The 20,958-nt window shown below is 35.5% G+C and overlaps 1 protein-coding gene across 1 annotated transcript in view; it reads right to left on the reverse strand.

Moving 5' to 3' along the window:
- Vps13c (vacuolar protein sorting 13 homolog C) overlaps positions 1–20,958 on the reverse strand; it is a gene marked incomplete at its 5' end in the record, with an annotated part of 141,251 nt that overhangs the window by 56,198 nt on the left and 64,095 nt on the right. Inside the window, 13 exons of the mRNA XM_033756248.1 lie at positions 663–775; positions 2,787–2,937; positions 7,613–7,760; positions 10,700–11,004; positions 12,250–12,417; positions 12,816–12,919; positions 14,055–14,171; positions 15,754–15,913; positions 16,508–16,567; positions 17,049–17,128; positions 18,303–18,459; positions 19,708–19,841; positions 20,394–20,502. Of these exons, the coding sequence (XP_033612139.1) occupies positions 663–775; positions 2,787–2,937; positions 7,613–7,760; positions 10,700–11,004; positions 12,250–12,417; positions 12,816–12,919; positions 14,055–14,171; positions 15,754–15,913; positions 16,508–16,567; positions 17,049–17,128; positions 18,303–18,459; positions 19,708–19,841; positions 20,394–20,502 (1,806 nt within the window). The remainder of the gene's footprint in view (positions 1–662; positions 776–2,786; positions 2,938–7,612; positions 7,761–10,699; positions 11,005–12,249; positions 12,418–12,815; positions 12,920–14,054; positions 14,172–15,753; positions 15,914–16,507; positions 16,568–17,048; positions 17,129–18,302; positions 18,460–19,707; positions 19,842–20,393; positions 20,503–20,958) is intronic.

The following is a 20,958-nucleotide window of genomic DNA, read 5'->3' on the forward strand; positions in this document are numbered from 1 at the left end:
AAAAAAAAAAAAAAAAAAAAAAATCACTGACACATCAGCTCTAACTGTTATAGAACTAGACTTTGGTTCTTAAATTTATCAACAGTGTCTCTGAATTTCTTTTTTTTTTTTTCTTTTGGTACCGGGGATTGAACTCGGGTCCCTGTGCTTGCAAGGCAGGTGGCAGAACCACTGAGCTAAATCCCTGGCCCTCAACAGTGTCTTTAATACAAATTCATAAAAAATAACATTTATTCAATATTCATGCAGTCATTGTTCACATTCACAGACAATCACAAATTTCAGAATCATCACCTAAAGCTCTAAAGCCACTAAATTATTCTTAAATAGGTACTTATACATATATACCTAGCTATGTCATAAAATGGAATATAAAATTAATCACACATACATAAAAATACTTTATTAGCAACAGATTATGTTGCCAACATGACATCCACATTAGCTAGAAAGATATGAACCCTGAGTAGTGTTCTTTGGCCTAGTCAGATTAGAAACACAAACCCAGTGAAGAGTCAGCACATGCCCATGTTTTACAGGACACACAGACACTGGTAGAAGTTAAGATTTTTTATGAACAGTTACGTGAAGTGATGTCAGTATTCTAAAAATGAGTATCAAGAGCTACAAGTTTATCTCCACTAGAGAACTTTAGTACTTACCTGATTGATATCACTGTTATAAAGGATAATGGAAAGAGATTCAAAGTGAAAGTCAAACTGGAGCGTGACATTCTGGTCCACAGAAGGCTTTATGTCTGTCAAATCTTCTTGTTCTGATGGTTTGAACATGAAAATTAAAATTATAAAGCTTTTATGTAGGTATATTGCTTCATACATATTTTTAAAGCTGGGATAATAGTTTATAATTCTGAATCTGTATCATCCCTTCTAGTATTCTTTAAATAATATATGTACAGAATATAAAAATAGCAATGGTTATTATATATTTAGTATAGGGTCAAAGTAGCAAAGGGGAAACTAAACAGTATTTCAAGACAATTTTTTTAAAGTTCTCCAAAGATTACTTGTTATCATTTGTCATATCAAGGAATTTTTACCTATTTCAAGGCATCCTCAAGAGACTATGAGATAAAAAGCAAAGGAAGTCGAAATATTTGGCTCTAGATTAGACACTAAAAGATCTGCTGGGGGAAAAAAAAAAATGCCGGGGATTTAGCTCAGCGGTTTGGTGGCCTGCCTCACAAGCGCAAAGACCTGAGTTCAATCCCCAGTACCCCCCCACCAAAAAAAATGATCTGCTGGCAGACTGCATGTCTTACTATTCTTAATTACCTGTACTGCCTACCCACTGCCTCTATAAAGAATAGAATACAATACAATAGCATCATCAGAGCCCAAATATGATGGAAGGTGGGAAAACTGTGGAATTTTGGGATAAAAGAAATTTCAAGAAAAATTTAGTCTTTTCTTTCATCTTTAGGCAGGATAGACAAAATACAGCCTGCCTTCAATCACTCTTACACAGAAATTCTAAAATTCTTTTTAGAGATTGGTTCTCTTTGTCATTCTACAGGAACTTCTAATCTGACAAATTACTAGTAAAGCAAAAACTGTGTAATTTTAACCATGTAAGATTCCTCCAAACTGGAAAATCCTTTTTCTTCCACTTTTCCTAAAAATAATTTATATTCCAATCTTTATGACTTGCAGCTGACCTCTCAAATTTTCCCATTTCACATTAACATCAGTGAAAACCACAAACATAAATATGATCACAGCTGAACCTAATGAGATCATTAATCAAAATGTGCCCCTCAACCTATGTTCATCTCTACATAGCCTAACTTTTCCAACATTTGTCAAGAAGGCAACACAAACCCAAAGGAAGGAGATGCTGGCTTCAATCAAGTTATGCAACACAAATAACTATCTATCTAAGCCAGAAAGCTACTGTGCACAATATTCCCATCATTTGTGGAAACATGTCTAATTCTAAAACATGTCTAGTCTAGCTATAGGAGTATTTCTGGTACAGTATTATTAACTGGAAGTTTTATCTACCAATTAAACTGATGATCTGAGAACATTATAAAAGCACAAATACTAGTCCAGGACCATTTATTATAGAACAAGAGGTGCTTCCTCTTTTCAGCCATGGAAATAGTAGCTTATTTACATTCTAACAAAACATTTGACATTCATTTTAATGACTTCAAATAATGAAAAGCAGTGAAATTGTATTTTATATAATCTACTTAAGAAAGTAAGAAGAAACCTTTATTCTAAAACAACCATCATTTTAAAATGGCTTAATTTAAAAGATTCAATGTTTTTCAAAAGTTCAATTTAATGTGAACAATCCTGAAGTCTGTCTGACTACACCCTTCTCCACTAACGTCAGGTAAGTAAAGCTATTACTACAAAAGAATATCCTTCTTTCTCATGGTTCAGCCCCCTGAGGATGGTGACATCATACCAAGGCCCTTTTCTCTCTCAATTATTTTGGGACCACGCTGCATTGCTTGCCCACTGACTTCTTCTCAATGTGCACCATCTCAGTGCCTGGGGGCTTCAGCAGATGCAGCTTCTACACAAGTCAAGGGCAAACAGGAATCACACAGCAAGAACAAGAGACTGTCCTCTTGTCACAGGAAGTGGGCATATCTCCTTCCCCTGGGAGCTTCCAGATGCAGCTGTAGCTGCAGCAGGTTTTCCCCAGTAAATAGTCCAACAAGTAGTGCAAAACTAAAGGGCGCCAAGTAGAAAGAGGATACCAACAACAATGTTTCAATAACCAAACAAAGCGTCTTCATCCACTTCTACCTCTCAGGTAGTCGGGCCCACTCGGAACATCTTTCCTCACTCTCACAGCCTCCTGTGCAGACTGTGTAGGGCTTGGCTGTGAAGAGGCTTCTCCAAGATTCTCCAGCAAAATTTTCATTAAAACTGTCAAGTCATCTCCACTAAGAGCAACCTGGAAACCAACAATAAAGGTTAACATAAAGTAATAAAAAATCCAGACTATCAAATTAACTATATCTTAATTAAATTTAACCAAATGTTCGCCTATTTAAAAAATAAAAGATGAGGTGAGGATATACCTCACTGGTAGAGTGCTTGCCTAGCATGCCTAAGCCATGTTCATTCCTCAGCACTGCGAGATTAAACATAATGACGGAGATAGTGACAGACAGGAAGTTAGGACAAGAAGTGGGAGAGAAGGGTCCCACCTGTCTAGGGCAGGACACACGGTGGGGGCTGGGGCAAGGTCTTCTACTCCGCCCACAGCCAGGCCCTGCCTCTGATATTGCAACACCAGGCTGCCTGGCCTGTAACCAGCTGTCCAGTTCATGGCCCTGGACTTACTCCCATGACCCCCATGACCCCCATCTCCCCAAGCCCACTCCAACTCTCTTCCCACCCAGCATCCACTCCTTCTCCTACAGTATTCACCGTGCTCCTACAAATTCAACATGGGTTCCGGTTTCTTTTCTCCAACAAGAAGTAAAAAGATTTTCTCTTGATATGTAGCTCTACTCAAGAGTACATATGTGACGGGGGTTTGGCTCAGTGGTTCTGCTGCCTGCCTAGCAAGTGCAAGGGCCAGAGTTCGATCCCTGTTACCCCCACCAAAAGAAGAGTACATAAACAGCCATCTGCCCATCAATTGGAAACTGGATAAAGAAGATGTGGTTTTTCTATAAAATGGAATACTACTCAGTCATAAAGAATGAGAAAGTAGATTCATTCATAGGTAAATGGGTACATTTTGAGGATATACTTCTAAGTGAAATAAATAAGGCACACATATGCAAATATCAAATAGTTTCTCTGGTGTGAAAAACTAAAATAGTACTCAAGATCCTAACAGGGCAATTAGTAATGTGAAATAGGAAGAAAAGGACCACAGGTGTAGGGACAGTGAGAAGGATAGGGAAAGGGGAATAAGGGAAAAGGAAAAAAATATGAGAAAATGTAAAAATGGAATTAAAGTGTTTGAAGGTGGGGAGGGTAGGAGGGGGTGAAGGGAGGGCAGGGACAAGGGAAAAAATGAAAACCAAGACCTGGCATGTAAAGGTACAAGATCCCAGTAATGAATGTAACTGTACTGTCTACCTAGAATGTACCAATAAATTCAATTTAAAAAAAAGAAGAGTACATATGCATATGAACTTATATAGAACATTTTCTTAACATATCAAAAATAATACCTCTTAGAATAATAACATGTAACTACAAAATATTTTTTAAAACCAAAACACACACTAGGAATGCAGCATCTTGTTCTTCTTTTACCTTTACAAAAGGGTGTGTCTAACAAAATGAAAAAACAAAAGAGCAGGGCTTCTGACTTAGGCAGATCTGACTCCAAAGCTCTAGCATTTTCAAGCTGTGATGTTGGCCAAGTTTCTCAGCTTCCTTAACTCGAGCCTTTTAGTCTTGAGCATCTTCCTCACAGGGTGTTGCAGAACAAAATACTCACTACTGGCTATTAAAATCTATTAAATCAGTGTTTTCTTTGGAGCCTCCAATCCTTCTATCTTTTGTAAATTTTCCCTCCAGACACTGTGGTTATAAAAGTTTGGCTTCAGAACTTAACACACACATTCACATCAACATGCACACATGCACAGTAACTTCTGTGGATGCCAGAGTAACCTGTGTTCCCTAAATTAGTCCCTTCAGCCTGTGAAATCACCTAGTGCTCCTCCTAAACGAAAACAGGGAGATATTTTAGCACAAGGCAATTGACAGGGACTTTTTATTTGCCCCAGCCCTAGCTGGGACATCTATTACACTGACCTTCAGTAAGTCCAAAGGATAATCTTGAAAGGTGGCCCATACAATACACTAGAAAGAATTTGTTGGTGCCACCTGTCTGATATCCTTTCTTGGCTGTACCTTGATCTAGGAAATTACACACACTATGGCCAAAGAGAAAACCTTTAATCAGGCCTGGATCCCTGACAAATTAGGCTGCAAGAATGTTATCCAATACAGTTTCATTGTTGAATTAACAAGGGCCCTTTGGTTAAAGTGATGATTACACCTGCTAACCTGCTGAATCTATTGCTTTTTTTGTTTTTTTTGAAATACTTGAAGCAAAAAGAACAAGGATAGAGAATACTATAATCCTCCCCTATGCACCTACCACCTAGCTTTATCAAATCTTAACAAGTTGCCACATTTCCTTCAGATCTTTTTCTCTTTACAGATATAGCGGAATCCTCTATGTACCTCGGAGACCCCATTCCCTTCTCTAGACACTATGCTGAAGAAGATAATTATTTCCATGAATGCTTTCTTACATTTACCATTACTGCATGTCCTACAAGGTATGTATATGTGTGTGTGTGTGTGTATATTTACATATACATAACCCTTGCTTATTAAAATTTCAAGTACTATACAATTGTACCATCATTTTGCAATTAATTTTTTCATTTTATGCTTAAGATAATTATGTTTGCTACAGTTCTGGTTCATTCACTTCATACACTTTGTAATTCCCAACTATGAATACAACATAATTTTATCTATTCTCATAATGACAGATACTTGTATTTTACTTATCAATAAATCTGTAACTCTGTAATCTTTGAAAGGAATGGTCTAATAACTTCACAGTAAAGGAGAAAATGAGAGAAAGAACCCATATTCTAAAATACAGACTGCTCTACAAAAACCCGACTGTCAATAACTCAATGATTCCTTCTCATGTAATATATCCACTTGTATACTAGTACATATACACAGACACATTTATTTCCACAGCTTCTACTTTAAATGCTTTCCTAAATGCTCCTTTGACCCTTCCTATCTTTTCCCAGAATCACCTCTAAAATAATCACAGATATCAAAATTACTAACACTGACTGTATTTCTGTTTGCTTTTCATTCATTCTATTTATTTAGTCTCTCCCTCCTTCCCAACCCTTGCTGCATGGCTTCAACTCTCACACATGGGCACAGAAGAACCACAAGGCTAGTACAACACCCCCATAATGGCTATCAGCCCCTCCTGCTCCTGGGAGCTGGCACATAACCTGCTAAGGATGCCACTGATAAATACAGCTTCGCTGCTTTGCTACTAATACACACCTCTGCCTATTCAAAGTGATGGTTACTTTCCTAACTCAAAGAGGCTTTCTACACCTTAAAGTACTGCTCAGTCACTGCACATACTACTTAAACATGCACAAATATTGTGCCAACCAAAACATTTTTAATTTAAAAAATTAAATCATTACTAAAAAGCTTTCAATGTGGGATGTGAACATCACTTTTCATTGTCTTATAATTTACATCTAGTATGATTTTAATACTACTGTACCTTATTGTTAGGAAATGAGTTGAAAGATTAGCCAATGAAATATATTTTTTAGATAATAATACACAGTGTATTTGCCAATGTTATTCTCTAAGCATTTTTGTTATGAAAATGTATTTTTTCATAAGAGTTATGTTATTAAAATTAAAAATTTTTAAATAATTTCTCACTTAAGAACATGACAAGAACTTCTGCAGATTTAAATGTTTATCTTAATATGAACACTGCACAATATACATGTGTACTGAAACAAAGAGTGATGTACCATAAATATGTACAATTGTTTTTTGTGTTAAAATAAAATTTAAAAAACAGAAAAAAGCAAATGCTATAGATTACTTAACTGTAAAAAAAAGAACATAGACAGTTTTGATTCTCTAATTGTTCATATTTTAATGGAAATATGTTTGCACAAAAAAAGATTTTAATAGAATTTTCCAAAATTAAGAATAGCACTTTCAGCAGACTTAACAGGTTTTATCTCAAACCCTATACCTTGTGTGCGTGCGTGTGTGTGTGTGTGTGTGTGTGTGTGTGCGCTCCTAGGGTAAATTCTCCAACACGGGGCTACATTCAAAGCCCTTTATTTTATTTCAAGACAGGATCTCCCTCAATTACATAGGCTAGCCTCAAACTCAAGCCACTGTGCCCAGGTCTTTCAGAGTTCTAGCTAGCTTTACCATATAGCTAATTAAAATGAAACAAAAGTGTAAGCTGCAGAGGACCATAATATTGATTATGCCCAAAGCAGGCTATAAAGAGTTAACCCCACAATTGTCTTGCTTTGCAAAGCAAGTCTGGCCGAAGCCTACTTGCTTAGAGGTCAGAGTAATAAGAACCCAAAATCTATTCCCACAACTAAAACCTTCTGACTAGAAGGACAATGTTCTAATTACAACCACATATTTTGTCTATTCTGTTTCTAATTCAAGAATGCTTTGTCTTGTCCTTTAAAAGCTTTGTTTACATTAATTTCCATAGAAACCACTCAGAGTTCGCCTTTACACCAATTGACTGCCAATAAAAGTCAGTGCCTGGGACTGTCCAGTGCCTTTGTCTGTTGCATTGGCATTGCTCTTCCTGGCACCCGCTTTCTCTCCTAGGTCTGTCTCTTAGTGTACTTTTTCCTCAGGCCTACATCATACACTAGGGAGGTGGGTACTGGAACCTGACTACAGGGGTCTCCAGCACAAGCGACAAGGATGAGCTCATTTATAGTTTTAACAAGGTATTCCTTTTAATACAGTAGAACAGCACTACTATGATCAAAAATAAAGGTCTACCTGACAATGCCCACTACTTTATATTATACACATACCTGCATAGGTTTTAGTTTTCCTTTTATCTCTATCCCTGGAATTTGCATATACCATGCTGCTGATAAATTTCGTTGTATAGACAAAAGCATGTTTACTGGTTTTAAAATTTCAATGTCATGCTGTGGCAAACCAGCCTGCAAAATAGTTCTGAGAGAAAAACAAAGAAAAAAATTTATATTTTTTTTTAAATTTACATTTAAAATGAGGACTTCCACACTGTGTAAGAGTTTCTACATATCATTTTCCTAAATATTTAAAAGCTACTGTCAGAAGTCGTTTGAAGCATATTTCCTTTTATAAATCAATCCAACTCAGAATAAAGTTTTTATGCAGTTATCAAAAACAAAGATACAATTTCCAGAAATTATTGCTACATCATTTACTATCTTTCACAAAAACTGTACAATGTAACAACTAGTACAATATCAAAAAAATAAATGTTAGACTCTGTGAAAACAAAAAAAAGTGATCATATATTTAGCCCTTAATATGTTACTATTACTTCTCCAAACTCAAAGGAAAAATACATTAAATTAAAAGTGACTGTATGGCAATAGTCATTTCTAGCTTGTCTACTAACACCCATTTGCACAAGGAAATAGCTCCTCTTGACAATAAAGAGAGCCAGCACTTTCCCATTTGGACTCAACAGTCCTTCAAATACCTCACTAAAAATGTTAAATTTTGCTACAGCTTAGGAAGATTTCTCCCACCTATAGAAAAGGAACTAGCAGCCGGGAGCCACTATTGCTCCAGCACCAGGAGGGCTGCCTGGGCCTCAATCCACCTTGGGAAGGATAGCCATGCCCTCTCCCACTGGGAGCCACCATCGCACCAGCGCCAGGAAGGTAGCCGCACGGGCACCCCTGAACCCCCACAACTCCTCCAACTCCCCGCCCCACACACACTATCAGACCTCCTGATTGTGCCAGAGGCAGAGATGGTCATAAAGGGTATTTTTCTGAGTTTCCAACTTTGAACATCTTTAAAGAAAGGGCGTGGGAAACCTGTAGGAGAATGGTGTGCAGTTCAACTGTTCAGAAGGTTGGGGAACTCAATCTGCGCCTTGCAGCCCGAGGTCAGTCTGCATCATGGGGTTCAGCCATCAGCTAACTGAGATCAGGGGTCTTGCATCCTAGCTCTGTCTGAGCCCCCATCCTAAATGGTAAATATACTATATTGAAAAGTTTGTTCACTGCAGACATGTTTTGGACTGCTTCTTGATTTCAATTTAATTCAAATGGGTTAAGGGTGATAGACTAGTGACTACCACAGGTGGTCAGTTTCCAAGTTGTGCTTGATTATTTTGTGTTGCTGATTGTATCAGGTGGGATAAAGGATTGTGGTTGATTTGATGAGCTGTTTTCTCTGATGTTATGAAGATGAGAATGTCTGTGGGTCATTAGAGACCCAGAAGCTAGGACGCAACTATATCAGGAAGATTTGGGTGATAATCCAGAGATTAAACCAAGGACAGTCTGACAACAAAAATAAAAATGAGAAAACACTTAAGCAAGGCACAAAGACAGACTTCCAGTTCACCAATGGCAAACAGTAGGGCAAATGAGGATGAAAAGGCCGATAGTGAACCATCAGGACACCCTGAACTCAAAGCACAGGAAGTAACAAAACAGACCAAATCAGGCTCTAGAAAAATTCAAAACAGAAATAATTTCCCAGATAACCACAGAGATGGTGAGCAAAATGAAAGCTGTGATTCGAGACTCTAGAACAGAAACTGACAAAAAAATACATGAGCTCAGGACCACGATAGAAACCATGAAGGCCCAGCATAAGAAAGAAATGAAAACAATAAACGCCCAACATAGGAAAGAAATGGAATCCATAAAACAGATTCAAACAGATATCCAGGAGATTAAACACTCTATTGAAAGTGTATGCAAAAGAATAAGAGAATGCGAAGATAGAATCTCAGATATAGAAGATAAGATTGCAGACAGGGACTGTGAAAAGAGGTCTCTTAAAAAAGAGTGGGGGATCATGAGAAATTGATCCAACAACTCCTAGATGATGCAAAGAAGAATAACATAAGACTGATAGGAATCCATGAAGTAGCAGGAGAAAATACAAATGACTTAAAAAGTTGTTCACAGAATTAATGACGGAAAACTTCCCAAACAGAGGGGAAGAATTTGACATTCAGATAAGTGAAGCAATATAGGACCCCAACTAGCCACAATCAAAAAAAAAATCTTCAGAATTAAGGATTATTTTAATTTTACATCATGGCCTTTTCTCTTTTACTTTGCTTTTTAGTTTTATTTTAGGATTCCCTATTTTTAATGTTCATACAGAGATTTAACTGAAATACCAAATAGTTTCTCTGGTGTGAAAAACTATAATAGTACACAACATCCTAATGAGATAATTAATAATGTGAAATAGGAAGTAAAGGGCTAAAGGTGTAGGGAAAGTGGGAAGGGTGGGGGAAAGGTAATAAGGGAGAGGAAAAAATATGAGAAACTGAAAAAATGGAAATAAAGTGTTAGTGAATGGGGAGGGGAGGAGGGAGTGAAGGGAGGTCAGGGACAAGGGGAAAAAATGAGAATCAAGACCTATCATGGAAAGGTACAGGATACCAATAATGAATGTAACTATATTGTATACCTAGATGGTACCAATAAAATCAATAAAAAGAAAAAAAAATCACACACACACACACACACACACACATACATACATATATATACGTATTTTCCCTGTGTTCTTTGAGATGGGCTCTTGCTATGTTACCTCGGATAGTCTTGAACTTGTGAGCTCAAGTGATCCTACTGCTTCAGACACTCAGGTAGCTGCAACTACAGGCATATACCACTTTGTCCAGGTAGTAAACTATAATTTTAAAATACATAACTTTTATAGAATGGAAAATAACATTCTAAATTCAGTAACACAAAATACAGATATTATAAAGCACACTATTGACAACTGACCAAAAATAACTGTCAAAGTTTCATAATCACAATAAAGAATGAGAATCAAAAATTGACATTTGATCTTAAGAAAAAATTATATGAAAAACCTCTTTCCAGTAAATAATGCACAATTAGATCAGGTATTATTACCTGGACAGCTTCAACTGAGTGAGTTGTATCTTCATTTTATCAGTGACGGGGGGAAGAGAGTAATGTTCCTTAGGAAGCAAGCTAAAGTTGTTTTCCACTCTGATTAAACCCAGATCTGCTATAACAGCATTAGGTGACACTGAAGACTGAGGAATAATAATAACTGGTGCTTTCAAGTCCACATCCATTAAAAGGAGGAAGCTCTTCTGAGCCAAGTCCTTCATGCTGGAAGCAGCTCTCTCTGCAGCCTGCACTGTGGCTGCACTCAAAGCTTCCTTGGCAGTTTGGAAGTTGTTCAGGAAATTCTGTTGGATGAGACTGACACTTAAAGAGCTCCCCAAAAAAGACATTCATCCTCCAAAGGAAAATACTTTAAAAAGTATGTACTGCAAAACGAACTATTAAATAAATGTGGTAATATAAGAGATTATTTATGGTTGTACATAGAGAAAAGTCTAGAAAGATGCACTCTAAACTATTAACATATTTTCCTGACGTATTTTAGAATTAATTTTTATGACAAATTTTTAATGGGTTTTTAAATATTTTTATTAATGACCATTGGTTATTCTACAAGTAAAATTAAATAAAAGGAACAGAGAACAGCATTTTATTTCTCCAACAATAAATTCTATTCTGTTATCTCTAGGTCAAAGAAATAAAGTTCACTCCTAAAAACTAAGATTTTGGCAGCTTACTTCTGAGAATTTACTTTTTAAAATGTACTAGGCATGGATGGGCAAAGATGATTAACTGTCTACAATCCTGCAATCATGATTAAGAATCAAAATTTATTTATAGTAGGATGTATTTCATCTCCATGCACCTAGACTGAAAGACTTTTCCCAATGAAGAAATAATCACTTTTAGAGCCAATGTTCTTAATGTTCATCCATTAAGAAACAAAGGAACACAGTCTCTTCCCCTCCTCCCAAAATAACTTACTTGCTTTTTTTGGGGGTGGGTACTGGGGATCGAACTCAGGTACTTGTGCCTGTGGGGCAGGCAACGGAACCACTGAGCTAAATCCCCAGCCCAATAACTTACTTTCTAAATAAGTGAATGTGATCATTTAGGCAGAAATTCGTGACAAAATAAGCCTTAGTTAGCAGGCCTGCCAAGAGGAATTAGCAGATTTAAATTTTTTAGCATAGGATACTTCCATGAGCACTATTTTAAAAAAAAGAATTCTATGGCCTTAGTGATTATAAACATAAGCAAAAGCTGTAAGTTCCAAAATTAGTTCTTCAACTACCTGCTGAGCCTCCTTTAAAAGTTCTTTTAGTGAAACATCCTTAAGGGCATTTCCATAAATAAGTACTACTAAAAAGTCCTAAATTAAAAAACAAAAAGTACTTGTAAAATATACAACTAAGAAAATGTTAGAGAAAGACACTTGTGTACTGAAAAATAATGATTCTAAAAACTCCCTTGGTTAACCATCATCTAAAGATTTCTTTGACTGTGGAAGTCTGTTAGGCATTTGTGTTCAGGGGTATTTTTATTCAGGCCCCAATGAGAAATAAATACATATCAAAACATAAACTTACCAAAAGAGACATGAAGAATTTATGAACATAAACAATCTGAATACAACCCACTTTGAGACTAAGTCTGCCATCTACTTTAGACACATCAGCATAAGCCTCTCCTTCTGTGGCGTCTGGATACAGAGTCATTTGAAACCTGAAGACTTCATCTCCCAAAATAGAGACAGCCTGAAAGCATAAGATAACTGGCTTTTACATCGAGGGGCTGTAGGCCCTGTATGCTAAGTTTTCTTATTACAGAAGCCTTGAAATAAGAGACTTCCAAATTCTACCTTAAACACTGTTAGTTAAAAGCAATTTACTTGACAATAACTTTTCCTATCTCTATAAAAACCCCTTTATTAAAGAAAATATCTATCCATTGCTGAACTGTTCAGAAGTAACCAGAAGGCCTCGGGTACACAAAACATGACAGCAGATGGTTACCATTTTCATCTCTAACCCTTATAGAAGGCGCCTCACTTGACAGCCTAATAAATGTATACTAAACAACAAATACACCAAATAAGCACCTTGAATACAAAGAACAAAATAAACTTCAGTAGAGAAATCAATTTTTAAATTACCTTTTTGTGAATGGACAACAAATCAACATTTGTAACTATGATATTCTTAAGTCTGGCAAACATATCAGTCTGCTTTGGCTTCACAGAAACAGAGGCGTCCATTCCTATGGGGAAGAAGGGAGAAGAGTAAGGGGAGAGTAGGAGGTGGGAGGAAAAGGGAGGAGAGAGGATGGCAGACAGAGGAGAGAGGAGGGGGACAATCTCAAAGAAAATTCATCCCATTTCTCCCAAAAACAATTTCCTGTACACTGGCAAAGTCAGAACAGATGACTTAAGAAGTTACAATATTTTTTACACAGAGTGTCACGAATATTTATTTTTAAAACTCCAATAACAGTAAGTGAGCAATATTTTATGAATGTACTATCAAAATACTATAATTTCTACAAAAAAATTGTACTTAGAATGATCTTCTAAGAGTTCTCCACTCTCCTCTCCTCTCATTCTCTTAATTCCTAAAACTAAAATGATTTCTAAAATTTCTCCTCAGTACAGAAAGAAAGCCTGCAGGTAAGACGCAGCTATGACTCCAAACCACTGCCATGGGCCCCGACACAGCACAGAGTATTTGTTGAACAGTGCAGTTTTTTAACATATAAAAACCGCTTACTGTGTTGTGGCACTTTTCCAAACATACATAAATGCAGAAACTTTATTAAGCCTCACAGTAATCCCATGAATAATTATCATTACTGTCTCCACAGAAGATGGAACTAAGGTTAATTAATGTGAGCAAGGTCAACCTGTGTCATAGGATCTGAAGCCCGGAGGACTCTCAGAGCCTGTGACAGAATCAGAACGATGGTAACATGTTGCTTCATTCTTCTACCAAGCTGAGGAGAGGAAAAGTTAACAAATGGCTTTCAGAAACTCTTTTGCCTGTGCTATATATGCAAAAAAGGCAAAAGAAATAAATGGCTTTTTAAAAATTCTGTGACATGGTACCATAATACTCAATTCTCAGTTTAAAGTTATTCTTAAAATACAAACACAGTAAGAAATTAAGCTTCAGATATATCCTGAAACTTTAAAGATATATATGGCTGGAATGCCTTAGTTCAGTAAAGAGTTATAGCAGTTTTACTACTAACATTTCCAAAAATACCTTAACAAAACTTGCTTTAATCTTCAGTGTAAGTAAATCAATATATGACTCATAAGGCAGTCATCCTGCAAGAGCTCATTTTTCCTGGATATTTATGCAAAGAAATAGACATATACCAAGTAATAATTACTCACCATGTATTTTAATATCAGCTATAGCACACTTCTGATCACAAACAAAGACATTAAAAGCGTCTAATTCAGCTGTGATCTTTAAATCAAACACATCCTCTCTAGAAATGGTGCTGGATACTGAAAAGCAAGAGAAAATTTATGACTGGCAAAGTGCAAACATGATAGAACACATAAAATAATCTCAAATTCAATAAAATTACACACTCTAGCACTGAGGAACCAAAAAGGTCTCTGTTAAGATAAAAACTAAAGTGAATTTTGAATCAATTTTCAAATGCCAACCAGACAAAAAACAGCAGCTACTCTTCAAATTAAGATTAAATACAACTATTAATAACACCCTGATGGTGTTATTTACCAAATGAAAACTTAACTATGATTTTCCTTCTGGAAAAAAATACAATAAAATTAGAATTTTAAAATTCTGTTAGTCCAAAATTTTGATTTTAAAATCTGTCATACGTTATTTCAAAGCAACAACCAATACAGAACTAAAAGATAATGATTAGTTAATGCAATTCATATTACTATGACACTTATATGTTATTTAACTATGGAACCAATCCAGTTTTACCAGAATATATGCTATGGCTCCATAAAGAATTCTAAAATAAATTCGATAAAATATGAATATAAAGGATTAGAGCTTTTTAAAAAAATCCTTCCTAGTCATTAACCCCCACTATGATGACAAGTTGGTTTTTTCCCTTAATACCAAATATAGCATCATCAAAACATGAAGACCAATCATACAGCAAAACTACAAGACTGTTTCTTTGAATTAATGCTGTCTTTAGGTTATCACAATTTTAAATATGTTTTTCATTTATCCAACTACTCTGTATGTATTAAATGTTATATAACAAAAGAATTCCAAGGATGTTACCTCTAAAATTCTTTTACTCTAGTGTAAAACATATTGCTATGTTTCATGGTTTAAAAAAAATCAGATTCTTGTATTAGACGTAATGGTACAGTTTTATACTAAAAATGCCATTAATATACTCAAATTGGTAATGGTCTTAAAAACTAAATTACTATATTTTACAAGTTCACATTATATAACATGAAAAAGTGAAATGATGTTTGCTCTAAAAACAAGTACATATTCTTTATTCACTACAGATAACTTCACAACTAACATTTCACAGCTCAAAATATCTGCCTGAGAAACATGTCCCCAGACCTGTTTGTGACAGAAATATTGTTTAGAAACCAGAGTCTGTTTCTTCGATGAGATTCCTTTAGTGTCCACAAAGCAATGAATCTACTCAGCACTAGACTGAACTGAGTGTAATAGGATTTTGTCACTATGCAGGATTCCATCTGTATTTTAACTTCTTCCTTTGTCACATTTATTGAAATGAAAACTGCAAAGATGTCAACACAAAGCAGATACTATCTAGGCAGTAAAATAAAAAAATACATGATCAAGTAACATTTATTTAAAATCCTTCAATAAACTTACCCATAATGCTATAAAGAAAAAAATTTACGTTCTTTTGAAACTAACTTAAATTGTCAGAACAGGTCTAACAATGAGATGATAAATATCTTCTTAGCTTAAAACATATTACAAAGCTTTTGTACATAGGGAGGGGAGGGAACTTGAGGGGAGATGAGATAAAATAAATTTATTTTAAAAACATTAAGTTATTATATGAGAGAAAACATTAGAGCATTATTCAAAAACTAATACCAGCTTTGATGGCAATACTTCTGGACTCTCCCACAAGTGTTTTTAGCTCAGATTCCTTCTGAGAAGAAGACTCAGAGGATGGAACAGCAGATGACAAAAAATCCATTAGGGAAAGTAAAGCTTCCAAATGAAGTACTAAATCTAAGGATGAAAATGAAACCTAAAATAACAAACAGAGAGGCAGAGTCAGATGCGGTACTGTCTATGTTAAGTTTCAACTTATACAACTAGCACAGGAAGAGTTTAATTAAGAGCCATTAAAAAACTGGTGTTAATCCTCAGAAATACTATTACAATATTAACTGCAATCAGGCAATAAATCAATACTCTGCCAACTCCTGTGCACAAACATATTTCAAACTTCAACAAGATTTGAGTTTTTAGTAAAGATATGGGAAGCATTCCAACACTGACTATACTGGCTCAAAGGGAATGTGAATAATGTCCTTAATCCTAAAGCCAAGGCACAAGGCAGTTATTTCAAGCTTTCATCAACAGCAGGCCAAATATCCATGGTAGACTAAAATGAACAAAATCCCCTCAAAAATATATTATTCATTATTCAACAAGTAACAAGTAGTTACAAAATTACTACAAAATTGAATCTATTTACAAAAAAATTAAATTCATCTACAAAATTAAATCTATTATTACTGTCACTCTAATTTGATAACGATCTTACAACAGAAAATGGCTATGAAGCTACATTTAATCATTAACAACTCAGCCTTACAGTGGATTATAAAAGACTTACCTTTAGTCTCTGTTTGGTATTGTCATGAACAGTTTTAAATTCTGGACCATCACTGTCTGCCTATAAATAGTGGATAATTAAACCAACGGATTACAAACACTAAAATTTCACACACTGAACACACATATTTTTTTTAATTCTGACAGTAAGCTATTAAAACACTATAAAACATAATTCATATAGGTAAAGAAGAACATGATAAAAAAAACCAACCACATAAGCAAGGTCTTACATTCTACAGATATAACAAACTATTCTGGAGGAAATGCTAGTGTATCCAGCTTAAATGGACAAATCCAAAAGGGAGGGGACAAGTCTCTGTATCTAGATGATAATATACTTTGCTTCAGAAGACAGCAGGATTTTTCTATTATTCCTACTTATTCGACACCCTAGGGAAACCAGAAGGTTAATGAAAGGATGCAGGACTATCAGATGCTTTCACACTTCATGACAATCAACCAAACTACAAAGAAAAACTTTAAAGGAGAAAATTGAAATACTAAATGTGCAGGGAGCAGATGAACATATTAAGATGTACCTTGGTCCAGGCCATTTTCAGAAGCGGTTCGTCGGTCATATGAAAGGAGCTCACAATATGCAGTGCGCCTCCTTTCGAGTCTGGGGGAAAGAGGCCAGGCTAGTTCAGCACTTTTTAACGTTTCAAACATCTCATTTAACAGAAACAGCCAGTTACACAAATGTACATCAAAGCTCATACAATTTTACACTAAAATAAGAATTAAGTACACTGTCTATAAATCACACCTCAATATGCCTCTCTTTGGAAAAAAAAAAGTGGGGAGAAGGAAAAAAGAAACTCCATAAAAACAACAACACAACCCAGGACCAATTACTACCATTGTAACCTTTGGTGATAATGTTACTACACTCATTTGGACAGATCAGACTACAGACTATAAAGAACAAAGCTATACAATACATAAAATTAGGGGTGATCTTCAATACTAGCTTGTTTTCTTAAAGCAATTCCACAAAGTTCCTACAAACTTTAAACGTCTCCAGAAATTTTAAAAGTTGGTTCATATCACATTGTTTCTCTTAAGTGAGAAATCAAGAGTAAAAATAAAAACCAAAATAAAGACGGGTAATAAGGAGAAGGGGATCAAGAGATGGGTAGAGGGGAAAGGGAATGAAAAAAGGAATTAAGCTGTGTTACGTACATGTACCAACTCCACACAAGGACTATAAACATTATGTACCACACACATACTAATAAACTAAAATTTAAAAAAAGAAAATATATTCAGAAGATCCAAGAAACTTATTACAGTTCAGTTCAGTATTTACTTTAGGGGAAAAGAGTGAGATTTCCAGATGATGCTAAATTTTTGTCTATAAATTTCTGTATCACTGAATTTTCATTTTTCATAAGCACATAGTGATATAACTGAGAACAAATGTTAAAATCCATGTAATATTAAAATGAATACAAACAAATAAACTAACTCAACTTTTCCAAATGAGCCCGTGTGTCTTGGGTCCTAATCTCCTGATGTATCAGTTCTCGTGGCATAGTGAAATGCTCCCTTTTATAGGTACTGAAGTGTGACACGCAAAGAGGACATATGGCTGTTTTCAGAGATGTTCTACTCTATATTACATGAGTATATACTTACTTATATTTTTAGTTTCCAACAACTATGTAAGACAGTTGTTTTTAAAACATCAAATTTCTTGGTATTAATAGAATACATTCAGTCTAAGTAATTATGGGGACCCAAATATTTAGTGGTGATCAGAAGACACTCTGCCTAATGAGTAATTCACTGACCAGTGAAATCAAAGCATTGCATGCTAATTTGTCTTAGATAAGCTTCAGCAGTCATGTCATAGGCTTTAACTCTGGCTTCCACTCCAAGCTGCAGGACATGTAGTTCATGCACCGGCCTTCCACTCTTTTCTGCTTTTTTCATCAAGGTAACCACAACCTACAAGAATGGACTGGTATTACCACCATCTCACTAATACACAATACAATGATGACAGTGATGTAACTAAGAGATTTATATGATGTAAAAATATCCACTTCTGTTGCTGACTGGAGATTGCATCATTTACCTAGGAAGACATCTATATTCAGGCTGAACCATCACGACTATTTTTTAGTGGTTTTCTCCACTACAACCACTGTCCTAAGCGAAGGGAACTACGATAATATCTATTACAAATGATATTAAAAAGGACTTAGAGGTTTCCCATGAACATGTTAATTTTATACTTGCTGAAAGAATAATTATGTCGATATTTCAATTACCAAGCTTAAAAATCTTCAGTAACTTTGATAGTATGCAGAAAAAATACTGGAGGTTTAACAATCAAGAATCTAGTTTCAAAGCAAAAATAAACCCATTCATTCATTTTTAGCTCAAAGAAAGAACACAACCTTTACACAACTACATAACAATAGAGATCTGGGAGGAAGGTTCTTATAGATACTTATAACCACTTATGCTTTGTCACTTACAACTTCACACCCGTTCTGTTCTATCTCACCTCTTTCTTGACTTCTTTTTCTCGGACTATTTTTTACTGCTCTTTTAAAAACTCAAGTTAACACGTCCTCCAGGAGTCTTTCCAGCTCTCTCAGCCTGCTCAGATGCATCCTCCCCACCACCAACACAAGCGCCAACAGAATCCTACCCTGAGCACATTTTTAATGGGAAACAAACAGTTCTAAGTACAGTGCTTATGTATCCTAATACCGAGCACATACAATGAAATTGTGTTGAACAGGTGAATAAAGGAGAGGAAAATCTACCTAATCTTTCCTCAACAATCTGTAAATGGAAAGTACATCCACTTAGTACCATTCTACATAAGTAATATAACATTTTTAATGTAAACATAATGTGTTTTATTCACTTCAGAATTTCTAACATTTGCAATCTCTAATTCCCTTTCCTGCTGTTCTCAGACAATAAAAATGCAAAGTCAGGCACATTCCGGCTGTTTCATAATGGTTGAGAGGAGGGTATAGGAAATGCTACAACTTTCTATGAAATACTGTATCTCCCAAACTTAACTCATCCTTAAACTCTCAAACTTTAAACACCATTCTATGTAAACAGCCTATGTAAGATTTTTTCATCCACATTACCTAAGAGCTTATTTTAATAAAGGTAATTCTAAATACACTTCAATTTACCTCACTTTACAAAAACATGAAAATTGCCTACCTCTTTAATTTCAAAATTCAGCAGTATGTTAATGATGTCTACAGATCTAATTTCTTCTCTTCCAGCCGTTAAAATGTCTTGTGAAGCTTGTAGATTTTGTGATACAGAGATTTCATGGGGCTGTTTGATTTCACCTACAGATGTTTAAAAGGAATTCATTCACTTCTCTTCACACATTTCTTTCACAAATACTTACAAGGACAAAAACAAGTGCCCTGGACCTAGGAAAGGTACTAAAAATCCACAAATTAGTACATCTCTGGCCCTCAGAAAAGTCCAGTTTAGTAAAGAAACAAAAGACTTGATGAAGTGGCACACATCTATAATCCTGGCACGTGGCTGAGGCAGGAGAAAGGCAAGCTCAAGCCCAGTCTGGGAGATTTATTGACTCAGAGAGACTATGTCTCAAAAAAATAAAACAAACTATTAAAATGGTTGGAGATGATGACCTCAGGGGAAAGGCCCTGAGTTCTCTCCTCAATAAAAACAGACAGACAGGTAAACAAAGAGACAGCCAGGAGTAGATAAAGCACAGAGACAGTGTGCCTCTCAATAAGTAAGACTCTGGGTTGAACTCCCAAAAACTACCAAACAAACGACAAAGAAACATTTAATGTTTTTTTATTGTCTACCAAATTGTAAAATAAGGAAACACAAGTGTTAGCCACCTACTGTCAGCCTCTTACCTGTCTCTGATAGTCTTGGTTTCACCTTTTCTAAGTCTTCAGGGGCTTCACCGAGATTTTCTGCCAGTATTCTAAGCAAAACATTAAGATCTTCTTGATTTAGACTAACCTGTGAAATATTATATTAAAAAGGTGAATATATTTCATTTTAAAAGGAAACAAATTCAACAAAGAAAACTGTCACACACAAAACACAAAAAGCAGAATAATCCTAACATTACTAAAAAACTATGTAATCACTATCCACACAAGTGTTTCATTACTTATTTCATGTTAATACTTGATTTTCAAAAATGATAAAGGAAAATAATATAAGTCAACACTCACACCACTGACTTAATTTATATTATCTTTACTGAAAGGTTATTATAATGAAAGATCTGATAATTTTTTAAATGACATTCTGCAAGCACACCCATTGCATTTTTTAAAAAATAATCATTCCAGTGAAACAAAATGACTGTGTTCAATTAAGAACAGGTACTTCTTGGGCTGGAGATTGAGCTCAGCGGTTCCTTGGCCTGCCTTGCAAGTGCAAGGACCCCAGTTCAATCCATGGTACCAA

This window comes from Fukomys damarensis, unplaced genomic scaffold, assembly GCF_012274545.1.
Source record: "Fukomys damarensis isolate Sample0158 unplaced genomic scaffold, DMR_v1.0_HiC HiC_scaffold_25, whole genome shotgun sequence".
NCBI lineage: Eukaryota > Metazoa > Chordata > Mammalia > Rodentia > Bathyergidae > Fukomys > Fukomys damarensis.